The 27,106-nt window shown below is 47.3% G+C and overlaps 2 protein-coding genes across 12 annotated transcripts in view; one reads left to right on the forward strand and one right to left on the reverse strand.

The window, feature by feature from the left end:
* The window catches only part of LEF1 (lymphoid enhancer binding factor 1), a 126,405-nt gene extending 106,715 nt beyond the window's left edge, over nt 1-19,690 (forward strand). For 3 of the 9 annotated variants that reach the window (XM_007080811.3, XM_007080809.3, XM_042984064.1), the window contains 2 exons: nt 177-217; nt 13,237-13,324. In XM_007080811.3, coding sequence (XP_007080873.2) covers nt 177-211 — 35 coding nt within the window. In that variant the 3' untranslated portion in view covers nt 212-217; nt 13,237-13,324. Of the gene's footprint in view, nt 1-176; nt 218-3,934; nt 5,101-13,236; nt 14,455-18,666; nt 18,791-19,228 lie in introns of those variants that run through there. The other 6 variants (XM_007080808.3, XM_007080810.3, XM_042984063.1 and 3 more) reach the window with 4 other exon arrangements.
* Nucleotides 19,691-24,806: 5,116 nt separating this feature from the next.
* The window catches only part of HADH (hydroxyacyl-CoA dehydrogenase), a 50,198-nt gene continuing 47,898 nt past the window's right edge, over nt 24,807-27,106 (reverse strand). Inside the window, exons 7-9 of one of the 3 annotated variants that reach the window (XM_042984072.1) lie at nt 26,618-26,734; nt 25,519-25,670; nt 24,807-24,907 (exon numbers count right to left, since the gene is read on the reverse strand). In XM_042984072.1, coding sequence (XP_042840006.1) covers nt 25,552-25,670; nt 26,618-26,734 — 236 coding nt within the window. In that variant the 3' untranslated portion in view covers nt 24,807-24,907; nt 25,519-25,551. Of the gene's footprint in view, nt 25,253-25,342; nt 25,671-26,617; nt 26,735-27,106 lie in introns of those variants that run through there. The other 2 variants (XM_042984071.1, XM_042984070.1) reach the window with 2 other exon arrangements.

The following is a 27,106-nucleotide window of genomic DNA, read 5'->3' on the forward strand; positions in this document are numbered from 1 at the left end:
CCTTTTTTCTTTCATTAAAAGTAAGGCCACTACTTGTACTGCACAAATGAAAATGGCTGGTATAAGAACCATAGAAAGTAAAGCAAACGAGCCCACCTGATGTTGTAGCTACTACGTATTTGGAATGTACAAAAACCTCTTCAGTAAAAATTTGTTAAAGACACAATTTTCTGCAGGTACAGGTCCCAGAATGACAGCTGCCTACATCTGAAACATGGTAAGAACGACTCTCTGGTCCTACTGCTGACGTTAGTTATAAACAGAGGCACTTGCTTGTGAATCTCCTTGCTCATACTGATGCATTCAACTCTGCTCCTTTAAAGAGGAAACCCCACCAAAATCAAATTAGCGCTTAAAAAAATCTGATGGTTTTTATACCGGCTATGTTTTTGCAATATGGTATGCATTTCTCTCTTTTTTTCTTCCCCTTCTGCCCCTCTAATCTTTCTTCCCCTTCCCCTAACTCTTCACCATTCCGCACTGACCACCAGTGGCAAATCTGCCTGCTCTAAGAAACAAACCACAGAACCAGCAAGCAAAACGCCCTCTTACTCTGAAAAGCCCTGGGTGGCACGTGAGGCACCCAGACCTGTTCTGGCACAGGACCTGGAAGGTTTTGCTCCGTAGAGACTTCTCAGTTGAGATGATATACAGATACTTAAAAGTAATATATCTATTTTTAGTGAGAAGGAGGGACTTTATGTATTTCTTTTTTTCCCTGTTATTTAAAAATCTGGGTGGGGACTTGATTAACTCTATTCTGCTATCAGGCTCTTTTCTCTGTTGGTAACCATTGCTAGATCCTGGTCAAGTATTTATAGGTAATGTTTAGTTGTCGATTTGTTTTTGTTTTTGTCTTTTTATTGTAGTGACCATACTTTTGATCGATTGAGCCACCAGCCCTGGTGGGAACCTGGCTTTGTAAACTGACCTTAAAATTTAGCTGACCTTTGAATTCATAGCCCATTGACCTCTTTCCCAGTGACAGCTCTTCCCAGAGGAGCTACGTTTGATTCTGCTCCCTCTCCAGCAGCCCACACCCAGGTCCTACAGATATTTTTGGCCTGTGTTGAATCTTCCCTCTTAACTCATCATGGCTGCAGTCCTTGCTGAGGTTCTCAAGCCTGCCGTCTGGATTATTAGAATAGCCTTTGCAGAAATCTTCCCACCTCCAGGCTTCTTTTCTGCCAGTTGATCTTCCGTGTTGCTCCCGGGGGGGTTTTGCCAAAACACGAATTGATTGTGTCACTTCCCAACTTAAAAAATGGTCTGTGCTTTTTGTTTGACAAAGTGCAAACCACTCAGCGTGGATCTATTTACTCTGCCCCGTCCTGGGTTTTCCCTTCGGTCCCTCTTGCTCATCTGCAACCTAGCCCTTATGAGTCCTGTGCTCAGTTCAAACGAGATTATTAGCAGTTCCCCACATACACTGCGGGCACTGCACATGCTGTCCCTGTGCTTGGAAAGCCTGTTTTCCCCTGCCACGCAAGGGATACATGTGCAGTGTTTCTCACGAGAGAGCGTTAGCATGCAGAGATTTGGTTCTTGGCTAGAACCAGATGACCCCCTCCTTCATCTTGTAGAACTTAGCTTTGGTGCTGAAATTTCAGTGGACTTTTCCAAAGAAAGTTATAGACATTTTGATGCCAAATAGAAATTTTCAGTCAGCTGTTTGCCGGGGCAATCTACTTCAGCTTTTCAGTCTTTCTTTTCAACTGTACAACGGGAGTAGCACCTAGGGCCTGTGGTTGTTTATCATATATGCCTTCCTACTTCCCTCTACCCCTCACTGAGACCTACCTCAGTTGCCCTCTCCTCTGTGAAACTTTCATGATCTTTTTTCAGATTCCCCAGGTTCTTCCAATGCCATCATTATAGTTTAATGATATCAAAATGCTTCTAAATACTGAGTGGCAGCCTTTTCCCTGATTGAAAAGAGGATCTGCCCTTCATACAGATGACCAACCAAGGGACCCAAAAACCAGTATCACAGACGATGTCCATGTTTACTTCCACTTAATGGCTGTTCATGGAGGAACCTCTTCTGAGCTGGCCTCCCGGCTTGGTCATTAAGAGCACAGAGAGGACAGTCGCAGGCCCTGTGTCGTAGTAAAGGTATTCTGGTTGCAAGCACATACACATGCTTTTGTACTTTATTTTTGCATTCTTTTTTTTTTCTTTTTAAAGAACGTTGTCCTTTTAATCACTAACCCTTAGGGTATGGACAGCAGCCTTTCTATGCTCTGCTTCTAAATGGAAAAACCCTCACAAGTGCAGTGTGCTGAGGACTGACATTCATTGATTCACTCCATCTTCTGTTTGCACCAAAATCTTTAATGCCATTTCTGTTAAAAATCATGCAAAAAATATGCTTCTATACCTCATAGTTTGGTTTTGTGTCCTTAATGATTAACATGGTATATAGTATTTTAGACTAGATTAGGTGGAGTATATTTGAGTCCTACAATTTATCTCACACATCCTTTTTTAATGCCATAGCTATCATTGTGCTTTCCGGTCACTTCCGTATTTTTTCTAAAAGTTAAAGTGTCCTTTCTACTCTAGCCCAGAAAAAAAAAGCAAAGTGCCCCCTACCCCTTCCACCCCCTCCCCAACCCCACTTCTCAGCAGCTGCTGCAGTTGGTGGTTTCCTTCACTTAATCAGAGTCCGCAGTGTTTCTCTTGTTGCTGGGCCAGTCCCACAGCCTTTGAAGTCACTGTCCTCCACACTGTCCTCCTTCTGAAGGCAGCACTGGCAGTCATTTGATAAGAATTGTAGAGCAGAGAGGAGCTCTGATTTGCATTCATAAAGATTTCAGGAAATCAGGAATGGTAGTATCCGTGCTGTCCACTCTTCCCCTTTGTTTTGGGAATTCAGAAACTCCTGTAAGGGTAGTAGTTGACTTGTTTAGTCAACGTTGAGCACTTACTGAGCCCCTAACTAATGCCAGATAGTGTCCTGTGACCTGAAAGTAGTGTTGAGTGAGGCAGAGAAAGTCCCTGCTTTTGTAGTGCTCACATTGCTGAGGGTGGTTATTAAAAAGTAAACAGAAAAATAGGAGTGCAGTAATAAAAATAAAACCGGGACTGACTTGGGCGGGGTTCTGCTTTGGGTGTGATGCTCACGAAGGCCCTTCTGAGAAGGTGATACCGATAACGACCTGCTATCCTTGAAAACCAGAGCAGTGGCTGAGAAACGACCCGGGGAACTGAGCATTGTGCTGTGGAAAGCACTTAGACTGAGAACGAGGCCACCCAGGCTCTGAGAGAAGCCCCTTCCTGAACTGTGTGGCCTGGGGCAGGTCCTTTAAAGCCAGTAGACCTCCGGTTCCCCACTCCAGTGAAAGTGCTGGGTCCTTAGGCCTCTGAGACACCCTGTGTCCGTGGCCCTACTTCCTGGTATGCTTTGCTCTTCTGTGGTCTGCACTGCCTCCCAGTGTTGCTGAAGAGACTCAAGTCTCCTTTATGTTTACAGGTTTGTAGTCCCCGTTCTGGGAGTCATTCCACAGAACTTACTAAAGCACCTGTACGGTCTTGAAAATGACATGTAGACAGCGTGGCTATTTTTCAGTTCCTGTGTAGATCATCTCCAGCCTCCCCTTCTCTACCCAACATGACCGCCTCTGGTTAGGGAATCTGGTTCTCCACTGGTGTGAGCCCCTTGTTGGCCAGACTGCATCCACACTAGTGCTGGCTTCACCTTAGAAACAAGCCAGTGACAGATAAACTGTTTGATTAGAGCTGATCCTGCCAACAACGGGGCGTGAAATCTCGGGCAACTGGTTTCGGTTTGGAGGGAAGTTGCTGAGTATTAACTAAATCCCTCCTGATCTCCTCTCCAGTGAGGTGGAGCTAATGGAACCCAGCACCCAGGAGGGGAAGATATCGTGACTCCAATGTGAAGATGTATTTTGAGAGGGTTTATTTCTCTTAGGTACACAGTGGAACTTAACCCTCTCTTGGCCTCCTAAAAGAAAAGTCCTGTTAAATTAGATCTTTGAGCTCAGATGACCATGCATGGAGCACAAAGGTGAGAGAACTCTCTTGCCTCTGAACTAGCATAGGACAATGAACTGTAGGGAAAATATCCCCACTTAATAAGGAAAATCTTTCCTCAGGGAACAAAAAAGCCCTCTGAAAATTTGTATTTCTGCTCCTTGAAAGATAGACGTTTCATTTACTGCTTTCATGTTTTTGGTGCGAAATACCATTGCAGCTGTCTCCTGCAGCCCAACATAACTGGCCTTTTAACAGTTCCCCATATACCAGTTGTGTCCCCATCTTCCCGTGTGTTTCCACTTGCACGCTTTATACACGTATTCACTCTGGTGAAATCAGTTGAAACGAATGAGCATTGACTGGTCTCAACACTTTGCAGTGACTTTTAGGATAATTAGAAACGGGCTGCACGAAAGACTTTCTTTCAGGGTAGAGGTGATTCCCAAGCTGTGTGGTCTTCCAAAAAAGCCAAATTCATCCCGAGCTTTTAAGATGAACTTGTCACTTGTAGGAATGCTGGAAGTCCAGGGCCTCGGGGAATGAGCCTGCACACATTCTGCTGTGTCCAGCTCTAGGCCACTTTTGTAAATGCCAGTCATTTCTTCATTCGTTCTGCAAACACCCAGCGAGGACCACTGCAAGTCAGAAACGGCACTAAGCAGTGGGGCACTTGCCAAATGGACTCTGTCCCCTCCTGGAGGGGCTTTTAGTTTCAGAAGATAAAGACATAAAAATAGATAGGAATTATAAAGTAATACATTCTGTGCTATGAAGGAGATGGATACATTATGTTAAAATAAGAACAAGAAGTATCTACATCGGAGTGAGATCAAGGAAGCCTTTCGGAGTAAGTAACCCTTGAGCTGTGTAGCCATGAGGGGAATTGATAGAACAGTGATCAAGTTGCTGGGAATTTCCAGTGTTTGGGTCCAAGTTTATTTGGAATATGTAACATCTCGAGAGTTTGTTAGAAGTCAGAGATTGTCATCAAATACTGAACTTCCCTTCCTTCCTTACTTAATCAAGATTCGTGGGAGTTACAGAAGAATTAAAATTTTTGAAAAGCTGGAGAGAATTATCACTCCAAGTTTACTAATGTAAAAACATACCTTTACAAATTGGCTTATTAATATTTACTTTAACAAATGAAAAAATCCCATTATCTTAAAATTACATAGATTGAAAAGATTTTTATGATATCTCAACATACTCCTTTTGACTATATAACATCAAAGAGCTAGTTTAAAAGAACAAACTATCTTTAAAACAACACCTTTTTAAACACAGAGAGATACACACATATACCCACATACAGACATACTCACAAAAACTTAAGGTTTTGGATATTGGTGTAATCTCTACCTTGTATACTTGCTAACCTGAGATTAAAATGTGTTTTTTACTTGAGGCTTTGTTTCCCTGGGGCCAAGAGGTGTGTGGGAGAGGTAATTTCTAGTACAGTATAGAATGCAGTAGTTAATTGCACAGTGCTTAGCTTTACATCTCTAGCTTTCCATTTGAGGGTGATGCTCGGGAGCCTGATGGGCTGTTTATTAACTAAGGGCTGGGCGCCCGGGGCCCTGGTGCTCACGCAGCCTCCTGACAGCGCTGCAGCATGGGGCTGGAAACACTTCCGGGACCGGCCGTGGGACTGAGGGTCTTTGCGAAGCCGTGCCCTCTTGGAGTCAGGGAGCCATCTGTGCCCAGGGGTCTCACGGACAACGGTGTTTTGTACAGGCTTTGATGCCCACCCTGCGAGCTTGCCACTGGTGCCTCATCTTCGCTCTGAGTTCTGTGCCTTGAGAGCAGATGGAGTCATTAGGTATCAGCAAGCCTCTGGCTCTTTGCTTCCAGTTGACATGGCCAGTTAGAAAGCAAAACCAAGCTCTTACAAAATAATAAAGTCAGAAACAAAAACCTTCAGGCTTGTTCAGAGTCTCCAAGTAAAAATTAACGTTTTGAAAATGGGAAAGAGGAAAAAATAACATCCTGCTTTCCACTCTTCATCTTTTTGTCCCACGCTTAGACACTATGGTCAAATACTTTGAAGTGTCACTCAACAAGCAGGAGATGTGTGAGGGTTCGGGGCTCTTGGGAAGGGAGACTGAAGCCTGGTGGCAGGTGGCTGTCCGATCAGGGAGACCGGCCCCCCATCGCGGGGCAGGGCCTGGCCGTGCAGCCTGCAGCGGGCACCCTGCTAGGGCTCCCAAAGCACCCCTGCTGCAGCCCTTTGACCAGGCGCCTGGGCAGCTAGGTTGGTTGAGTGTCTGACTCTTGACTTCATCTCAGGTCATGATCTCACACAGTTCATGGGATCGAGCCCTATGTCGGGCTCTGTGCTGACAGTGCAAAGCCTGCTTGAGATTCCCTCTTTCTCTCTCTACCCCTCTCCTGCTTGTATGCATGTGCTCATGTTCTCTCTCTCATAATCAATAAACAAAAAATTTAAAAAATAAATTAAAAAAAAAAGAGGAAGCCTCGCCTAGTGGGGGACTTCCTGCCTGACATTTTGCCAGGCAGCCGCTGGTGTGGCATTGGTCTTGTCTGGGTCAGCAGGTTGCTTTCCTAGGAAATGGAGATTTTGATGGCCGGGAGACACTCCCACATGGCACCTTCCCTGGACATGTTCCTGTCTGAGGCGGTGGCCTACTCGTGTCTTCCTTCCTCTTATGTTTGTCCTCAAATTCCTGCTGAACTTGTCACAGATTAGTAGAAACCTGTAAAGAATTCACAAGGCAATGACACTTAACTATAATGTCTCTTAGTAAGAACATTCAGTAAGGAAAATCCAGACGTCTGGCTGGAAGGGCAGGCGTGGTCACATTGTCCTGGAGAGAGAGATGGCTGCATAATGACACTGTGTGGCTACACTAAATGCTGTGTGGAGTGCAGGTTTTCAAATTCTGACCATTCTTCAGGACACTGTATGCTGACTCATAGCGCGGGGGCCTTTGATGGCAAGAAGAGACAGCCCATGTTGGCATAAGGAGAACGGGGAAGTCCATTTGAAGGATGCAGTGGCATCTTGTGGAAGCCAAAGACAACAGTGCAAATGACCCAAAGAGAGGACTGGAAGATGGCCTTTTCCTGCTCTTACATGTGCCCCTGAAAACTGCTCTCTTCTCCCTTCTGTAGATCGACTTTCTCAGTTCTTTGATCATGTATCCAGAGCTCCTGAGCTGACACGTTGTGACAGTGTCAGTCTCCCAAAGACATGAGGATTCAAATTCCAGAGAAGGGACTCCAGTCAGCCCAGCATGGGTCAGACTCCTGCCTCGGTCCACAATCCGCTGTGGCCAGAGGGAACGGTCACACCGTACAAAATCGCCATCGGGCACACTGCTCTCACTGTGGGGGGTGTTGGAGTTTGGGATAATCAAGAAGGGGGCTAGGCAGCAACCCAGCGGGTGTCCGTTGCAGCTCACCAGTGAGCCGGTGACTGGGATCTGTTAGATCAGCAGCCGTGCTTTAGCGAAGATGTGGGGAGACACTCATCCCCGTGGTGAAGGTTTTTAAAATCTCTCCTGTGCTACAGTGTCAATTCTTTGTACCTCTTCAGTGGTCAGGAGAGCCAGAATGTGTTTCAGTTGCCTTGGGAAACTGAGACAGAGAAGTGGACCCTTGGCCAGCAAAGTTGCTCATAATAGGAGAGGGAGAGGCTCATTTAAACCCTCTTGGGACATGTAATATTTAGTATTGTTCATGAAAGAGCATGAAATTAAGATCAGTGCACTTAAGAATAGTTTATAGAATAAGAAAATTATTTTGGACAAATTTGGTTTAAGAAGAATGGTTTTCTCACTGAGCCATCTGGAACTATTGAGGAAATGAGCCCTTCTGGATAATGGTTTCCCAGAGAACTGTAGGTTTCCCTCTTTAAGTATCAGAACATGTAATTTGTTTAACTCTTGAGTGCCGCTCAACTCTTTCTCCTTCAAATTAAATATTTCTTAGTACCTCATGCTGTTGTTCTACGGTGCATATAGTATATGGTAACAAGGACTCGGTGCTGTTTGCCACAATGCTAACTGACCGCAGATAATGTGGGATTTTAAGAAATCTACTCCTTTATCATTTTTGTACCTTCCCTTTCTGAGACGCTGCCCTCCTCTCAAGTAACACGTTCTTCCGATCTGTTGTGTGGGTTCGGGAACCAGAAAAAGAAGTATATCTGAATAATTTAGAAGTTAAAAGTAAACGGGCTGTGCGCGGGATGGTCTTGGAAGGAAGGGGGCGGCTTCTGCGCATGAATTCCTCGATGGCACTGTGATAGCTTGAGGCTCTTTTACTTCCTTTTCCCCAGCTGCGTTCTTTAGACCTGAGGCTGCCGGCTGGCTAACCGGGCTCCCGATGAGTGAGGGGAGCCTGCCTAAAACCGTCCGTGAGCCTCGGCAAAGTCACTGTGTCTTTCTGGCAGAATGAGAGGACAGTGAGGGCATCTCAGTGGGACAGTAGTGCTCATCTTCTTGCTTACATTTGAATTCATATCTAACCTGAAATTGTCTAAAGTTTTAGGTACGTTCTTTGAGAATATCACAGCAGATCTCTCTGGCTGCCCTTTTGCGATGACTTTTCTCAATTATTGTGTGTCTGGAGATACTGTGTTTCATAAGAGATATTTTATGTTTCATAAGAGAGGTTTTGCAGAATTCTCTACTGGTCTGTACTTTCCACCAGAAGCTCTATAAATGGTACGAATTCTCACTCCCCCAAGTATGCTGAGGCTGGAGTATCAGAAATGGAATGGACGTTTCTGGTCCACATATTGTGTCCTGGGTGCTCTGCTAGACGTCTCTGCTTAGATTACCCCATGCCAGTCTTGAGGCAGTCCTGGACAGGGATGAGGAAACACCAGTGACTTGTCCAGGTCACGTGACTGGGGTGCAGCAGGGTCGGGTTCGAACGTGGATCTGTCTTTAACTCCCAGTCTCCACCCACTGCAGTAATAACCCTTATCGTGTCTTCCAATGCCAGGCACTCGCCAAGCTCACCACACATTGTCTCCTTTTATCCCCTCAACCCACTTTATGAAGCATGGGGACTTACTGTTTCCATTTTACAGATGAGGAAACCAGGGTTTGGTATGTTCAGGTAATTCGCCCAAGATAACCCTGGTAGAGTGATGGACCCAGTCCAGGACTATGCTTGGAGCTCTGCTGTGAACCCCACAGTGCACTGTCGCCTCCCTGTGCAGCAAGCATATGCTTAGACACACACACACACACACACACACACACACACGTGTTTAACAGTGGAAATTCTTGGTTTGAAAAGAAAGTACGCACTGATCCTTTTGCCTCATTTTTAGGAGGTGAAGTTGGCATCTTTGGTATGGGAGAACTTCTAGAGAAATGTGAATTGGATAAAGAATTTGGAGATGGGAGGTTGAGGTGGATCTACATAGTTCCTGTCTTCCTGAAGTATTTCGTCTTATAGAGCTAAAATGATGTTTTGAGGCTCTCTTATTCCAACAGTTCTTCGAGAATATTTCTGTGTTGTTTCCAGAAGTAGCAAGGATCTAGCGAATAAGACCTGCACGGGGAGGCCCAGCCTCCCGTTGTGATGTATGTGCTCACAGAGGAGACACAAGGGGCCCATCAGGAAGGGAAACCGACAGCTGCAGATAGAAACCAGAAGTTTCCCTAGAGCAGTTTGTTAAATAGTTACACGCCTGCCTCAGAATCATCTCAACGTTGCCTAAGTCCGCTTTCACTGATAATTCACTTTGAATAACCACAGGGGAGGAAACCGCATGGATTCAGTAACCCTGCCTCGGAATGTATAGCCTGGATCCAAGCACAGGGCCAGAGACCCGTCACCGCACTGACCCCCTTCCTCCGGGCTCTGGGCACCTCCTTGCTTCAGAGCTTGTGGCTGGCAGACTGACCGGTCTCGAACTCAGGGACTAAGGACACATCTAGCTGCAGAAAGACGACCCAGTGGCAGCCTCCCTAACCACACACTGTCATTTCTCCTCTTTCTCAAATACTGGGTGATGTTCGCTTACAAGGGGCTGGAGCTGGCTTCTGTAGGTTACACTTGCAATCTTTGAGGAGATTTAAACTTCACAGTTAACTTCTTATGCCTCTTGTTCTCTTCAGCATCCTGCTTTCTCACAGAGCATAATATCCTGGGGTGGGCGGTAGTCTAGATGCAGCCCACCTCCACAGTGCTATTGACGGGCAGACGGATGATTGGAAGGTAGGAGAAGAAAATGAACGACAGTTTAGCCCCAAGATACAGTAGAGAGCACATCGGTTTAGGGCTCAACAGTGAGTCCTGCCACCTGTAGTTTGGGTGACCTTAGGTTGTTTAACCTCACACCACCCCCAATTTCTGTAGACGGGCAGAATTCCGGGGCGGAGGGGGATGGTGGCTGTTGTGATCATGTGACGCTGAGCGTGTGTCCCGTGCCTGGCATATCCGTGCTCAGCAGACCGTGTTTTTCTTGCTTCTCCCTCACCAACTCCTTGCAGACAAGGCCACCTCAGAGTCACAAAGTCATGAGGCTGTGACCCACAGGCCCCCAGAGGCATGGGTACTCTCTAGGGGTCGTGATGCACCAGTCATGTAATGACCGTGGGCCTCAGTGTGCTCTGAAATAACAAGGCCCGACTAGCTCTGTCCTGCTTGCTTCCTGCTCTAGAAGTCATTGCCTCTAGATCTCACGCCCTGAAATAACAGCACTCTGTCACAGTTTGCCCCAAGGCTGGCCAGCAGGGCTAGGCAGTTGGCATCAGGTGTGTGGGGTGCTGCTCTGGGGGCACTTTTTGCAATTAAACTCTACCTCTGTTTACCTTTTGCAAAACTTATCTCTGATATTCTCTCAAATCTTGTGTAATGACTGAAAACATTTTAAAGGTCCTGCTCCTTCCTAGCAACACTTGGGAGGGGGGAGAAGGGTCTTTCTATTCCGGCCCATCTTTTTGGACTCCTCAGCATTTCTGAACAAGGAAATGGTATCACTCGATACCCACGGGGTATTCCCAGGTTGTTCCTACAGAGCGGCTCCGCTGCCCCCGGCCTGGCCTGGACAGCTAGAGCTGACCTTCCTCTCCTCCACCTCAGCCTCAGGAAGGGGCTTGTTTCCTGGGCCCCTCCTGCCGGGGACAGCCTGAGGCGGGGGGCTTGGCTGCAGACCCCAAGGATAAAGCACTCAGCTTTTGGTAGCGTCTTCGTTTGAGCCTATGGAGAAGGACTCCCTCCCCACCCTGTCCTTTCTTGCATCTTTTGGCATCAAGGCCTAGACAGTCCTAATGCCTCCGAGTTCGTGCTGTTTACTTACCAGAAATAGATCCAGTCATGAAATCTCCAGCCACCCCTTTACTACTTGGGCTCTTCGGAAGTGACTCCACCCTTTTGAGTTCCTGGTTCCGTTTGGTTGGTGGGATATTTTTGTCAAGACTAGAGTCTGGTCCAGGGGAACTTCGTGGGTTTCAGCTGGATGGTGGGCACGGTCGGGGAGGGAGGGGACCTATGCTGCCTCCAAACCCGCTCTACAAATGGCCCACTCGGTGACTCCTGGTGGAGGGAGCCCAAGCCTTGACATATGTGAGATGGGCCTCGCCGCGCTGCCTTTGAAGCCGGAGCAGTAATTGCCGGCTTTGATTGCACCGACTTCACTGGTGGGTTGGGCCGTGCTGGGGCTCGCCTGGCCTGGCCCAGCCACAGCCCCCCAGTGAAGCCTTAGATGTGGGAAGTCTCCAGTCTCCGGAGCCTCATGCCTGTGGTTTCTTGAAAAGAATTGTGATTTGACCTGTTTTATATCTGTAAAGCAACTCTGTAAGCCCCCCATTTCTCCCATTTGGAGGTAAGGCTTGGTCTGCCCTGATGGCCCTGCATTTTAAAGGAGCAATCGCATCCAGTCTGTCTTATTTGATAGCAGGACACATTCTCTGCCAACTGATTCCAGTGCCAGTTACACACACATGAGAAGAGCATCCTGAGTGGGGAGGGGTCGCCTTTAGGTTTGCAGTTGTACAGAGCATCTGTGAAAGCAGCTTTCCAGGAGCATTTTGTAAGAGGATGCTGGAATACTGAAACAACAGTGGGAAGATGTGAGGCTGTGCAAAGAAATGGCTTTATTAGGAGATACTGGGACTCTTTCCAGGGAAGCACACAGTATCTGTGTGGTAAATGGCCATGCTGGACAGCCAAGTTTGTGACTGTGCTCAGCTCAAGAAGGGAGGAGGAGAGGGCCCTCAGGTGGGGTGGGGGAGGGGAGGGGAGGGGAAGGATGGCTTGCCGGGCCAGGAGTTGCAGGGTGCTGCCCCACGTGTCCGCCTGGCGGGGGGGGGGGGGGGGGGGGGGGGGGGGGGGGGGGGGGGGGCGGGGGGGGCGGCGGCAGTCTTCAGCTCTGATTTCAGAGTGAGCCCACAGCTGGGGGTGGGGACGGATCGCAGCCGAGGGACAGTCTGTGCCCATCAGCGAGCAGTCCATCCTGATGCCTGCACTTGTCTCCAGCTGCTGGAGCTCCTAGCCCAGGACCGCAGGGCCACTCCTCATCAGGGGCAGCAGCCTGGACCAAACCTTTGAAAATCTGTGCTGCACAAGTACAGCGTAAATAGGAAAGTGCAGGGTGCCTTCCTTCCCCACTGGTCTAGGCTTTGCTCCTTTGTCCTTGGAAAGGTATCGTCCTTCCTAGCTTTTATCTGTACCCTGCTTAAATTTTAAAAACCACAGTGCTGTAGCATGTGTTTCCCTGTTAAATAGGGAAAGGTCAGTTTTACAGAATAGGAATTGAAGTCGGCATCGCAAAAGTTCTCGGTCAATAGCATTCTGTGACCGATCTCCTCCCGTTTCGTTTGTTTTTTTCAGCAGCGACCTACATATATAGATGGTTTCTTCACAGTTCCCATCAGTCATTGTGAGGGACAGCGCTGGCCGTAGGTGCGTCAATGTTAAGAGTCACTGCCAGGTCACTATAGTGCTAACAGCCTTAATAGCTCATGGTGCCTACCCTGCGCTTGCTCAGCACCCGGGGTGGTGAACGCATCCTCCGTCCCTGTGCGCACACATACGCGTACATGCGACCACGGCAAAACTTCACCGAAGTAGACTTACTCTCCAATGTAGTGTGAGGATTTGGGGCTACCCTAGGGCTGCCGTTTTAGCCATCACCAGATCACCAGAGTGGACTATTAAATGCAGAGATCTCAAGACACATGCCGTATGCAGTAGAAGTTAAAGGCCTGTGACAAACGCACATTAACAACATTTCGTTTGTTCCTTCTTGAGGTGGAAAACGAAGCTCATTCCCAACGTGCAAAGCCAAGGCAGCGACCCCGGGACCTCTTCTGGAGATGGAAGCTTGTTGAAAACCCAGACTGTCTCCAGGGCTTGCCCAGTCGACCCCAATGGAGAATTGACACCACCTTCACCCTGAGGTCACCGCTAGAGACGCTGATCCATAAAGACAATCACTGCCAAACCCCCCTTCATCTACTCCAAGAGCCAAGTTCCGAAATCAAGCATAAAAGGTTTCCCAGCCAAGCAGACAGAGCACCTGAGAATGCTAGCAGGCTGAGCAGCTGCCCTCCCTCCTCTCCGCGTGCACTTCTCAGCACTTCCCAGAGCGTCTTGCGTCCACACCTGTAACCTTTTGGCAAGGACAGTAACTTGGCTACGTTTGCCTGCCAGGAGCAACCCGAGCCTGCGGCCGGCACGTCCTCACACCCCAGCGCGGAACTTTGTGGAAGACGTCCCTCTTTGTTTAGGTCTTCTTCTTTTTTTTTTTTTTTTTTTTTTTCTGCCTTTCTCCTGAAGCTTTTATTTAACAGTGCAAAAGGATCAGTCTTGTGTTTGCTTTTTTTTTTTTAAACTTGAATTTTTTTTAATTTACACTTTTTAGTTTAAACTTTCTTGTTGTATATTTTGCTAGCTATGAGCTTTTAAGTAAAACTCAAAGATCTGGAAAAGTTGGAAATAAAAACGAAATGAAAAGAAGCCGCCCTTTTCTGAGCGGCATCTTTTCCGGCAAGTGGCTTCTCTGTGAATTGTAACAAATAGTGGCCTCCCGTCTTCGTAAGGTGTTTGATAGAGCTAAATAAATGTAACAGCTGAATCCACGCCGTGGGTAGCAGTTGGCAGTCCTATTTCATTTTCTTTTTCTTCTGATCTCCTTTGTTTAAATGGTAAACCTTGACACATACCGTCAGCAGGCCGGTTTGCAGTGAATTTTCCTTTCTTTCCTTTTCACCCCCTTGTTGTAAAAAGCCCAGCACTTGAATTGTTATTACTTTCAATGTTCTGTATTTGTATCTGTTTTTATTAGCCAATTAGTGGGATTTTATGCCAGTTGTTAAAATGAGCATTGATGTACCCATTTTTTTTTTTTTTTGAATAACAAGGCACAGCCTTTGCCCCAAACTGCCATCTAACGTTTGTCATTCCAGTTTGAGTTAACGTGCTGAGCATTTTTTAAAAGAAGCTTTGTAATAAAACATTTTAAAACAACGTGTCCTTTTTTTAAAAAAAAAAAAAAAAAAAGTTCCTAACAATCACAGCTGGTAATGGCGAACTAAATCCATGGGCCAGGCCCAACCTGGCCTCGCCACATCAGAGGGGCGCCTTCCCCTGCCTCCAAGTCGTGCAGTCCTCAAAGGTATTTGGACGGCTTGGACCCCACTTCCTCCTCTCCCAGGTGTAGACATAAATCGGGGCCAGTGCGAAGAAGACTGTCCCCAGGCTTTGGATGGGAGGGACTCTCTTCCTCAGCGCCTCAGACAGCCACCTGGGCCCCAGCCGTCAGCAGGCCTGGGGTCATTTTCCATCATCAGAGCTCCGCAGTCCTCAAACTGGGCACCCCAAATCGAGGTGTCCCTGTGCCCCCACTCTTGTCTGGAAAGCCAACATTTTCCCAGGTTTCAGTTTGTATTCCATAATCTTCCCTTAAGCTTTTCTCAGGCTGGTCTGTAAGTTGGTATCTGATTTAGCAAAAGCTACATACATTTTCAGTTAAAAAAAATCAGTATTTTGTGGCTCTGCATCCCTTGAACCAGTTTGAGAACCATTGATCCCACCGGCCTGACTGAAATCTCTTGCTGAAGTTGTAGCCAGTCTCCGTTCCCAACCCCCAGCACAGCTGGGGAACAGCTGGCCCCACACTTGCATTCACCCTGCACGGACCGCGCTTGAAGACTGCCATTAAGTCACCGGCCCCGTTTCTCTCCTCCCGCGAAGCGATCCGACTCCTTCCACCTTTCATCATCGGCCCTTTAATCATCTTCATTGCTGTCCTCTGGAGCCTCTCCAGCTCCTCCTCAGTTAGTCCCAGACGCGAAACCAACTGGGGAGAACTCTATTCTGTTCAGGAGACGTACTTGTTACAAAGTTTTCAGACTCCTTTGAAAACCATCTGAGTTTTCTTAAGGTTCAGGAACCAAATGCCCTAAAGCTGCCATTCATGCTCTTCCCGGGAGTTCACTAGAAAATCCAAACACAAACGGTGCAGGAGGGGGTAGTGAAGTGTTACTTTTGGGGGTGGGGGAAGGGCGGGGGGCCTTATGCCAACACGGTGACTGAGAAGGAAACTAGCAACAGTCTGTTCACCCAGTACGAGCCGGGATCCGAGGCTGGGAACAGGACCCACCAAAGCCCACTCCGGCCCTCTCTCCGGTGGTTCCTTTATGTTTTTATGACAGAAAAGATGAGTAAACGGTGATGAGGAAATGGACTGTTTGGGTCCTCCGAGTCAGATATTCCTTCCACCAACTTGATTCCCTCCTAGTTCTCTATGTTCCTTCCAGAATAACCTGTTTCTCCCAGATATCACGGCTGCCCCAGCGTGGTGCTCGTTCCTGGCCCACTCTGCCAAACCCTTCTGCAAGCAGCACTTTGGGCAAGGCGAGTCGGGAGTCTTCGAGAGGTGCAGCCCGACGGAAGCCACCCTGGGGCATCTGCGGGCAGAGGGACGCGCCTCCGGCTCTTTCTCTGTTTCATCTGGGAGTGATTCAGCTCCATTCCCTGCAAGCTCAGAGCCGAACTGTGTGCCAAGAGGAGGAGGACGGGTCAGCCTCTCTGGAAGCCCAGCCTTCCTCTGAGGTCACAGCTGGCATCCTGGTCCTTAAGAGGGGGTGTTTGAAACTCCTAGTTTTAGTTGGTTTGGTTGCTAAGGTTGCTGGCAAGGATCTGTCGAGCTGTTCGAAGGGGCCTTTGAACTGTTTCACGACTACAGCTGTCCTACGTACAGTAATTTTTTCCCCCAGAGTTTGGTCTAAGGCAGCAACAACATGGAAACCTCTAATCAAGGGCCTGTGAGCAATAACAAGATGTCTATGTGGCTTTCCTTCTGAAAGAGAAAAATCCTGAGGGGCTAATGCGTGGTTCTGACAGAAAAGAGAAACTTAAATGTTCCACACGACATAGTAGTTGTTCTACAAATTACGTTTACTACTCCTGCCACAGGGTATTATCTTTCATACACAGAAACCTGGGGAATGTCAAGAGCTGCCCTGTGAAACCTAGCTTCTCATTTCTGATAAAGGGTTAATATCCAAACGATACAGAGAACTCTGTAGGAAAAAAACAAAAACAAAAACCAAACACTCTGATTAAAAAATGGGCAGAAGATCTGAACAGGCATTTTCTAGAGAGGACGTGCAGATGGCCAACAAGTCCATGAAAAGGTGCTCCACATCCCTAATCATCAGGGGGACACAAATCAAACCGCAATGAAAGATCACCTCACACCTGTTAGAATGCGTGTTCTCAAAAAGATAAGAAGTAAATGTTGGAAAGGACATGAGCCCTTAGGCACTGGCGGTGGGAACGTGAATTGGTGCGGCCACCGTGGAAAACAGTGTGGAATTTCCTCAAGAAATCAAAAGAACTACCATATCCAGCAATTCCATTTCTGGGTGTTTATCCAAAGACAACAAAAACGCTAATTCAAAAAAACACATGCGCCCCCATACTCGACACGGCACTATTTACAGTGACCAAGATATGAAAGCAACCGATGTATCCATCTATGGATAAATGTGTAAAGAAAATACAGTATAATATACACAATGGAATACTATTAAGCCATAAGAAAAAATGAAATCCTGGCATTTGCAACAACTTGGCTGGAACTTGGGGGCATTATGCTAACTGAAGCCAGACCCAGACCAAATACTGCCTGGTCTCACTTATATGTGGAATCTAAAACAAAACAAAAAGAGCTCATTGATACAGACTGGTGGCTGCCTGAGGGGGAAGGTGGCAAGACATGAGTGAAGAGGGTCAAAAGGCACAAACTTCCAGTTATAATAGAAGTCCCGGGATAGTATGGTGACTATAGTTAATAATACTGTATTGCATATTGGAGAGTTGCTAAGAGAACCAGAAAAAAATCTTGTGACTATAGTGATGACGTGAACTACGCTTGTGGCGATCATTCCACAGTCTATACAAATATTGAATCCTACTATACACACGCACATAATACATGTTCATTATACCTCAAAAAAAAAACCAAACAAACAAACCTACCTAACTTCTAGGAATACATACATTACACCAAAATCTGAACTGCGAAACTGAATAGTTCGACCTCAGTTAAGCATTTTAATACTAAAAGAAAGACGTGATTCCAAATGTATTATGGACAAAACTAAGATCATTGGTGTTGGCCATCACCTAGCAGGTACCATTTTGCTTTTTTTTTTTTTTTTTAAGTTTATTTATTTACTTTGAGAGAGAGAGAATCCCAAGCAGGCTCCACACTGTCAGCCTAAAGCCGGACGTGGGGCTCGAACTCACAAGCCGTTGAGATCATGACCTGAGCGGAAATCTAGAGCCCCCCAGGCATCCCAGCAGATAACCCTTTTGGAAGCTGCTGTTCTAACCCACAGCCCTCCACTGGGAAAACCTCCATGATCTCGCTCTGCAACTAGGAGTTGTTGAGACAGGGAAGGAAGGGTGCACCAAGAGAGAGAGACAGAGCACGAGCAGGAGAGGGGCAGAGACAGAGGGAGACACAGCATCCAAAGCAGGCTCCAGGCTCTGGTGTCAGCACAGAGCCCAATGCGGGGCTTGAACTCGGGAACGGTGAGATCATGACCCAGGCCAACGGGGGACACTTAACCAACTGAGCCACCCAGGCACCCTGGGAGAGCTGCTACTTCAGATAAACATTGCTGGCATGAATCAACCCAAGGAAAACTTTGTACCTGTTAGGTAATCTAGAATTTACAACTTTTAGTAAAACTTGAAGATGTTAACTGAAAACTGGCTGTTGCCCTTGTTGAAGAAGTAATGCTGATGCTTGTTGCCAGCAGGCCTATGGGCGGCAGTAATCTGGTATTAAAGATACAAATTGGGGGCACCTGGGTGGCTCAGTCGGTTAAGTATCTGACTTTGGCTCAGGTCACGATCTCATGGTTCATGGGTTCCAGCCCCACGTCGGGCTCTGTGCAGAGCTTGCTTGGGATTCTCTCTGCCACCCCCCCCCCACTTGTGCATGTGTTCTCTCTCTCTCAAAATAAATAAACTTAAAAAAAAAAAAAAAAAGACGGTGGATGTGCTCACTGAATACATTCTTCCTGAATACCCGCCAGTGGACTATACCCTAGAAAAATGGTTTCATGCTCTGTAAGACTGTCCTGCATCTGGATGTGTTCTCCTGTACAAGAGTCCTCTCCCCGAATGGTAATTTGTAGTTTTTTTCCTTTCCTTTGTTCTCAGGTGTGGACACACACTGATAAATGTGATAACTTATCTCAACTTCCGGTTCCCTCAACTTTCTTCCCGGGTTAACAAAGGAAGGGAAATGGAGGGAGTGCGGACCACAGCGGCTCCCTCGGGCAAAGTATGTAGGTGACCTCTCAGATGTTGCCCTGAGGGGTGTTTTAATCCGGAAAGGCCCTTTTGCAAACAGCCAGACCAAGTGTTCTTGCAGCTGTATTATGTGCGATGTGACCGTACTCACGGCAAGAAGACAGGTCTTACATTAGGAAGGAGGTGGCCCAGTGGGGAAAGCCCGGGTTTGGAGTCACACAGAGGGGAACAACGTCCACCTCCACCACTGCCCGGCACTGTGCACCCAGGCCCTCCAAGCACACTGGCTCCTGGGCTGCACGAAGAGGTGACTGACCTCCCAGAGGTAGGGGGAACGGGAAACGAGACAGCCGCCTGGCCCAAACACAGGAAATGGCTAAGAAACGCATTTCCCCTTGAGTTGTCTTGTAATTTGTTACTAAACATGTTTTGTCCAGTATAAAATACGTTGTCTTTTTATCACCTATAGCCACAGAAGATATAAATCTATTTCTTCTGCCCATGGAAGCAGTTGGTAACCAGGAGTAACCAGTCTGTTTTGGACCAAAGATCAAGAAAATACTTATACAAAAAGGGCAGGATCTGGATTGTCCTAGATCTACACCGATGTGTTCATTTGACATTTCTCTTTATCATAGCCTGAGAGGTTACCAGCTAAATTAAGTAAGTTTCTGCTCTCCATTAAATGAATGGAAGAAATCAGTAGGAAATGTGTTATTTGCCAGATGGAATGAGAACACTGCATCCAAGTAGCAGACTTAATCTCACACCTGTTTTTCTTTATGATCATAGTGGAATTCGTAGATGACTCCTTTTCTTTTCTGTCTTTAACTTGTCTCAGCATTTGAACTCAGCAGAATCACTGAATTATGTTCTGTGCTGTAATGATATTTTCTCCCATGGAAAGAAGGTGTGAGGCAACCAAAGTAAAACAGAGTCCCACAAATTGGCCTATTTGTTGTCCCAGGTCTTTTTTTTTTTTTTTTTTTTTTTTAAAGTAAGTAATCTCTACACCCACCGTGGGGCTCAAACTCATGACCCGGAGACGAAGAGTTTCGCGCTTCCCCGACTGTGCCAGCCCGGCACCCCTGTCATTACAGGCCTTTTCAGTTCAGATACACATGCTCGATCAGAGAAGGGTAACCGGTTTTACAATCTAACTTGCCCCCCAGGCCCAGCTCTGGAGATGCCCCGCAGTGCTCACAAAGCCGGGCCTGTACGGTGCTCACCTGGGGGGCTGCAAAAGCTCCAAAGTGCCTGGTGAACAGTGTCGTTTGTTTCCCACGTGCCAGCATCTGGCAGGTGCCGCGCCTGCTCCAATTCAAAGACTCCAGTAAGCTGGGGCTGTTCTCTCTTTGGTGGCTGGTCCGAGGGAACACAAAGTGTCCAGGCAGCCCTGGCAAAAAGGGACCCCTTTCTCATGAGTTCTCAACCTGAATTATCATGGCCACTCCAACCTTAGTCTGAGACTTTAGGATGACGGTCTCTATTCTCTCCTTCAGGCTTTCCACCCTACAACAGCGTCTCTGTCAGCAGGCTGGGGAATTTCCAGGGGTCCGCATCAGGGACCCCTGAGCGCAGAGGCCCAAGGGGCTCACTGGGGAGCAGGGAGGGGCCTGAAAACGACGGGTCCCGGGAGCGAGGTGTGCTGTCCCTCACTGGCCTCTCAGCCTTCGGGAGCAGCCCACGTTAATAAAAGGACACTATGAACCAGTTCTCTCTCCCAGTAGAAGGCAACCCTCAGCACACACAAGACTTAACAAGAAAGGAGGACAACCGAGAAAATCAATACACAAGCATTAATGACCCACCATAGGCCTAGGCCTGCCAGTTGTGGCAGAATCCACCCTGAGACTGGGTGCTGACGGGGAGATGTCCCCTGGACCTGCCCACACACCCGTGGTTCTCAGACTAGGACATGTGTGCAGATAAGCTCAAGCTTCTGCAGGCCACACGGACTTCAAGGGGCAGGGGCAGGAGCAGCCCTCCGCCGTTCCCCCCCCGCGGGCATCACGTATCAGCCTCACACCAGTGAAGCGAGAGCGTCTCCTGTGTGGGAGCAGCTGAGGGCAGACCACCTGTTCCCCAAGGTTCCAACCAGAGGGCTGGGCAGCACGGGACAGTGGCTTCCCACTCCGCCTGCCTGGCCCACCACAAGCCCACGTGGAGGTGGGAGCCATTGCTCTGCCCCCTCACCCTTCTCTAGAACCTTAACACGGAGGCTAAAAAGCTCTGGAAATCTGAAGTATATGCCCAAACCTCCATGCAGCTCCAGAGTGAGGCACTGAGGGCTCAGCCCTTCAAACTGCCCCAAGCAGAAAATTTACTTCAAACACTGTCTTCCTCCCCAGGTAGTAGTTTTTTGGAGGCTTCTGTTTCCGGTGTTCGAAACCTGGTATGTGAGTCCAGTGGCTGTTTATGAGGAGGCAGCAGGAGGCACTTCTTATTCCAGGGTTTTCTGCTCTCATACCAGCTAGCCCAAGAAAAGCCTACATATTCTGCTGGAATATTCCAGTAAGTGCATCTACAGAAATGAGGCTGAGGTGTCACACTGATACAGCCAGAAGGCAAATACCCACCCCACTCAGGTTACGTAAGTAAAGCACAGAGGAGCTGAGCATCAGAACCCAAGTCTGTGGAATCCCCAAACCCTTGGTTTTAATCGTTTATACTAATTCCGCAACAGATACAGTTGGTGAGACCCACATTCCGACACGCAGCCTCTCTCCTCGTTAAGGCCCGCATCGTTAACTTGCCGTGCTGCAAGGGGGCTCTGCCTCAACCAGCTCCATTATGGTCAGATGGAGTTCAGTTCTTCCCCTGTTCATACACCACCACTTCTCGACCCCATGTGTTAGAAAACTTCCCTCCTGTGCACTTGCTTTTTTCCTGGGGCCTTAAGTCATTCACAGTCTATGGCTTATACAGTAAAAGAGGACTTACCTGAGTGGCAGGCACCTCTTCCAATTCACCGAACGCCTCCCCGCGTTCTCCTCTCTGTTAGCCCTGACCAGTGCCTCTCCGAAGGCCTGGAAAGCCCTTCCGGAGCAGCTGAGGGTGGAGTATGGAGCGCTGGGTCTTTGTGCCCAGGTGGCAACAGCTTAACTTCCAAGGCTCTTTCATGAGTCTTGGGTGTGTTCTCAATCTTCGGCTCTCTCCCCACAGGTGTAAAATGTTTAGGACTCTGTAAGCCTAGAGGTTTCTAGGAGCCCGTCCTTCCAAAGCGGGCAGAGAGGAGGGAGGTGGGTCACAATTAGCCTATTCTGCTGTGCAGAGTGCTCAGCACCTGCATCCATCATCCCATTCCTTCCTCAACAACCTTGCAAGACAAGTTCCATCATTTTGCCCATTACTATATACACTAACAAGACGAATACCGCCATCCCCCGCCCCCACCAGGTTACACAGGTAAAGCAGAGAAGAGCCGAGCACTAGAACCCAAGTGTGTTTAACCCCAAAGCCCATGGTATTTATTAATCACTTAATACTGATTATTAATTCTGCACCAGATAAAGCACTGAATAGAAATGGTATCAGTGATGGGATTTTTCTGTCTTCCAGTAGTTGAAATCTGTTCTGCCACAGACCGATTTTAAAAACAGAATTTACACAACCAAATGCGCTGAGCATACAGCAATGCTTCCATTGTTCAAAGCATTTTTTAGATTGCTATTTATGTAGCATCAATGCCTATTTCCAAGAAAATTAGTCCCACAAAATTACAGCTGCAGCTTGTACTTCTGGTAGACTTAATTGGTTCCTTAGGTTGAAATGTTAGGGGGATTAAAATCGAGGGGAGAGAAGACAAAAGCTGGTTTCAAATGTGTGAAAAGTGTAACTCACAAACCAAGAGAGAAAACATAATTAGCATGTGTCGTATAAGCCGTGACTTACGTTAGTCCTGCCGTCTCCAGTGATTAGTGGTTGAGCCTCCAATGTGCTTCTGAAAGCTGACATGTTAAAGAGTCAGAAAACTTATTGTGTAACAGCACCCAGTGGGGATCGTCTGGTGTACCACCAGATTTCTATATAGAAGTTGCTCAGTTCCCAGATCGGGTCCCACCTTACCACCATCCCTCACCATTTAACCATCCTCACACTGGAAATCTACCTTAGGATTGATGTCAAAAGGCGTTAGCCAACCGTTTTCCCCCGAGAAACTATTATTAACAGTGAATCTTACAGATACTAAAGGGCGACAGTTTTTATTTTACAAAGACCTCTTCAATAAGGACCAAAACCGTTCTTCAGAGAACTCCATCCTGCTAAGCACAACTGAAGCCCAGGGTGACGGCTAAGCTCACAGGCTCAGCCTTTTTTCGGCAAGCCATTTCATCAATTGTGTGATTTTCTTTTTAATCTCAGATGTTCGTTTCTTTAAAACATTTATTTTAAGTAGGCTCCATGCCCAATGTGGGGCTCGAACTCATGACCCTGAGATCAAGAGTTGCACGCTCCACCAAGTGGGCCAGCTAGACACCCCTCAGATGTTCATTTCTGTTCTAAGAATAAAAATAGCCTAGGAAGGAGTACAGGAGGGAAGGGGGAGAAAAAGTGTCCTCTGGACCCAAACCCTGGGTAGCTACTTTCCAGATCCCATCAGAGATTGCTGCTTGCCGTCTGGAGGAAGGTCCAGATCTGGGGGGCGAGAAGGAATGGCAGCAGCGAGGCCGCCCTCTCTCCTGCACACGTGCTGCCAAGCAGCAGAGGTCACACACGATCCCCTGGGCTCTTGCTGGGGCTCAGTTTGTAACCACGGGTGCGGCAAACAGGTGGCGGGCCCATGCTGGGAAGCAGAGGGCCGGAGGAGGCATTCCTTCTCTGTGGGGTCTGGGTGGGAAGCGGCTAGGCCAGCCGGACACGCAGAGACGAGGAGACCCAGACCCAGACAGCTGCCCCTGCCTTCCATGTGCCAGAGGACGTTCAAAACTCCTTCCCAGTCCCAAACCTGACGTATGCGACAGGGTTTCGGAAAATGATAAAAGAATGTTCGGAGGCCAAGCTTTCTTTTTGGTAGGCTAAACGTGCACTTAAAAACCTCGGCCAAAAAAAAAAAAAGACCACCGCGACCCCCAGCCTCACATCCTGGCAAGGGGTGATAGTCATACCACCTAGTTCTCTCTTTCCTGGAATTCAATGGTTGAGAGAGAGCCCTGCCATCTCCAGGAGGAGGGCCCCTGTCCTCCGAGCAATGCAGTCAGAGCAAGAAGGAAATAAAGTCTCCTCCTCAGCCCAGGGCTCACATCGAAGGTCAAGAACCAGCCTGAGAGTGAGCAGGGGCCGTGAGACCACAAGGGTAACTTCAGTGATGGAAAGGGTGGTGGCGTCAACAGGTGTTTCCTTTTTCTCGTTAGGAAACGTTCTAGAAGAATAACCTAAAAGTTTCCTAAACCAGGTTCTATGTGTGGTAGAAATGCATGTAACGTATTTACTTATTTTCCCATTATGTGCTACAGTTAGCTTCAGTAAAAAAAAAAAAAAAAAAAAATTAATAAGCTCTCTTTTTATCAACCATGAACTGGAGGGGGGAAAAGAAGCTCTCAACCATTAACATCGTGACCCAGGACACCAAACGAGGATGAGCATTCTGGGGACAGTCCTGTTTTGAAAGTCTGGATTTGAGATTTTCAATCTTGCTATTTTGTTCTAATCTGGACCTGCTACCTTGGGCACATCACTTAAGTTCTCTCTTTTCTGAAGCCACTGGACTTCAGGGTTTCTGATGTCTTTCCAGCTTTAAAATTCTATCTTGGAAGACACTTTCTCAAGCCAATGATTAAAAGAAGCTTATGTTACACTGTTTCTCTTTGTTGGCAAAGAAGAAACAGATGTTTCTAAAAAACTGTTTTCTGTGGCCTTATTATTGCTTTACTGGTAAGAAATCTGGAGTGACAGCCGCAGGCAGGTCATACATAAATGCCTTCTCTGGCCACTCCTTCCCCACCACTGCCACTTTAAAGAATAACAACAGGCCAAAGAAGATGGGGCATAGTTTTTGCCTAAATTACCAACCCTTACTTTTGTAGCCATTCAAGCATGTTACGACTTTAAAATTATACACACATTTATTTCAATTCAAATTTTCACCGATTAAAAGACTGCATTTTATTAGAATCAATTTACAGGCAGTTTGCAGCAACGATTTCTCATGGGGAAAAAAAAAAGAGACAGACAGTAATCATTCAGACTTTGGATGTGAATGAAACCTCTTCCTGCAAACAAACACATGGAGGTATTCCCACAATCCAACAGGATGAGCTGAATAAAGACGTGACATCTTATGCCCAAAACGTAGGGTAAGGCCTGAAGCTGCAGGTAGCACATGTCCTCATAAAGGCAGGATGCAGGATGCAGGTGCCGCTCAGCACAGCATTCACAGGCACAGCACACACGTGTCCAGTGGCTCGTTCCTCTCCCACGTGGCAGTGATGAACACAGCACGCACTGGGAGGAAGTGCTGTCCCTTTTCCAAAGTGAATGAATCCAGGCAACTCTTTATGAAAATGATAAGGTTCGAAAGAAATGTTTGCTCCAAGGCACCCAGGGTATAAAGCTTTTTAGAAAATACACAGAAATGAACAGACTAAGAAAGAGAATTAGTTCTCAATGAAGAAATCTGCTATTATTAGAACTAGTGTAAATCATTACTCCAGATAGAGGACAATCAAAATGCACACAGAACAGCCTGTGCTGTGTGAGGGAACATCTGACAAAGAACATTCCCACGGGCACTTGGGGGAGCCGATGGTAGGTGCTTACGGGGGTTCTTCCCGGAGCCAGAGAAGCTGTGCCTCACTTGTATTTGTAATACCCTTCTCCGGTCTTCTTGCCAAGCTTGTTCTCAGCTACCAGCTTATTCAAGGACGGGCTGGGCTGAAACAAGGGGTTCTTTGCATCCATTTCATGCCACCCTATTGAGAGGAAGAGAAAGGGCTTAGGACGAAGCGCTGAGTTTATTTTTACATCGCAGCATTCCCAGGGCAAGTCTGGGGAAAAGGGTCCCTACTCTTATGTGGGCGAGCCCTGAGGCCACCACAGCAGAGGCAGGAGGCAGGCTGCCCTGAGGGGGCCGTATGAGCCCTGAAGCGGACGGACGAGAGAGTGCCCCAGCTAGCTCTACCCCAGCCCGTCTGCCTCCCCCGTCTCTTCCTGGAAATTGCTAATGCCAGCGGTCCAAAAACAAAACCAGAACCAGTTATTCTGCTGGTTGAACCCCTCAGTGGCACAGAGAAACAACTGGAACGCATGTTAAAAATCTGAATTTGCTGTCACTGGTATTTTGCATCCTCATAAAATACAAAGTTCATGCTCAGTTAGAAGCGTCCTCGCTCCCAGCAAATACTTAAGTATTCTTTGTGAAACTTGGGAGCATGAGCTCCGCTCAGCTTCAGTAGCCCAGTTTAGTAATTATCTTTACCGTGTCCTCAGAGCCCCTCCAGTAAACTAGATACGTTATCATCTTTACATGGCTGTGTAACTCCGTTGCAGTGGAGGTTACCCAAATCAGCATTTATGACACAATGACACGACGTACCAATGTGAGTTTCCTGGCTGTGATACTGTACTGTGGAACCATTAGAGGAAACTGGGGAAGGGGCACACAGGGCCTGCCTGTGCTAAATTTGAAACTTCCTGCGAATCTATAATTGTGTCAAAATGAAAAGTAAAAAAAAAAAGTTACCCTGTGAGGAGGCACTAGGCAGTCACATTTTTCCTTTTCCTGTCATGTTTTAACTTGACTCTTTAAGCTGGTGGGGCAGAACTTTGGAAGGTCTAAGACCCCTTATAATTTCTGTTTTAAATAGGCATTATAATTCATAGTTGCAAGAGACAGACGACAGAGAATTCCAATTCCTACCGTCAATGATGAACTTCGTAGTATCTAGGCCCACGTAATCGAGAAGCTCAAATGGGCCCATGGGGTACCCAGCCCCCAGCTTCATCGCGGTGTCGATGTCTTCCTTGGATGCATCACCTAAGAACAAGAGGGCAGCCCTTGTTGATCAGTAAATACTATCAGTAAATTTACATGATGTAAATTTACACATTCAAAGCACATCCAGAGTCAGGATTTGCGGCTACAGGAAGATTTCATCTCAGAGGTATATGCCAAATAGATGGCAAGATTTCCAAAGCTATTCCGCCAAGCTATTCTGGGAGGTGAATTCTAGAGCACTGCTACGTGGTTCATGGAGACAGAAGGCCCTGGTGGCCTGGAAACATTACTTATTTCTAATGGATTGGGATTTTCCAACTCTGGAATAATTTACTACACCATTTAAAGCTAGAGCATAATTTTATTGATAAATGGATTTTTTTTTAAAGTTTACTTATTTTTGACAGAGAG

This window comes from Panthera tigris, chromosome B1 (assembly GCF_018350195.1).
Source record: "Panthera tigris isolate Pti1 chromosome B1, P.tigris_Pti1_mat1.1, whole genome shotgun sequence".
Taxonomy (NCBI): Eukaryota; Metazoa; Chordata; class Mammalia; order Carnivora; family Felidae; genus Panthera; species Panthera tigris.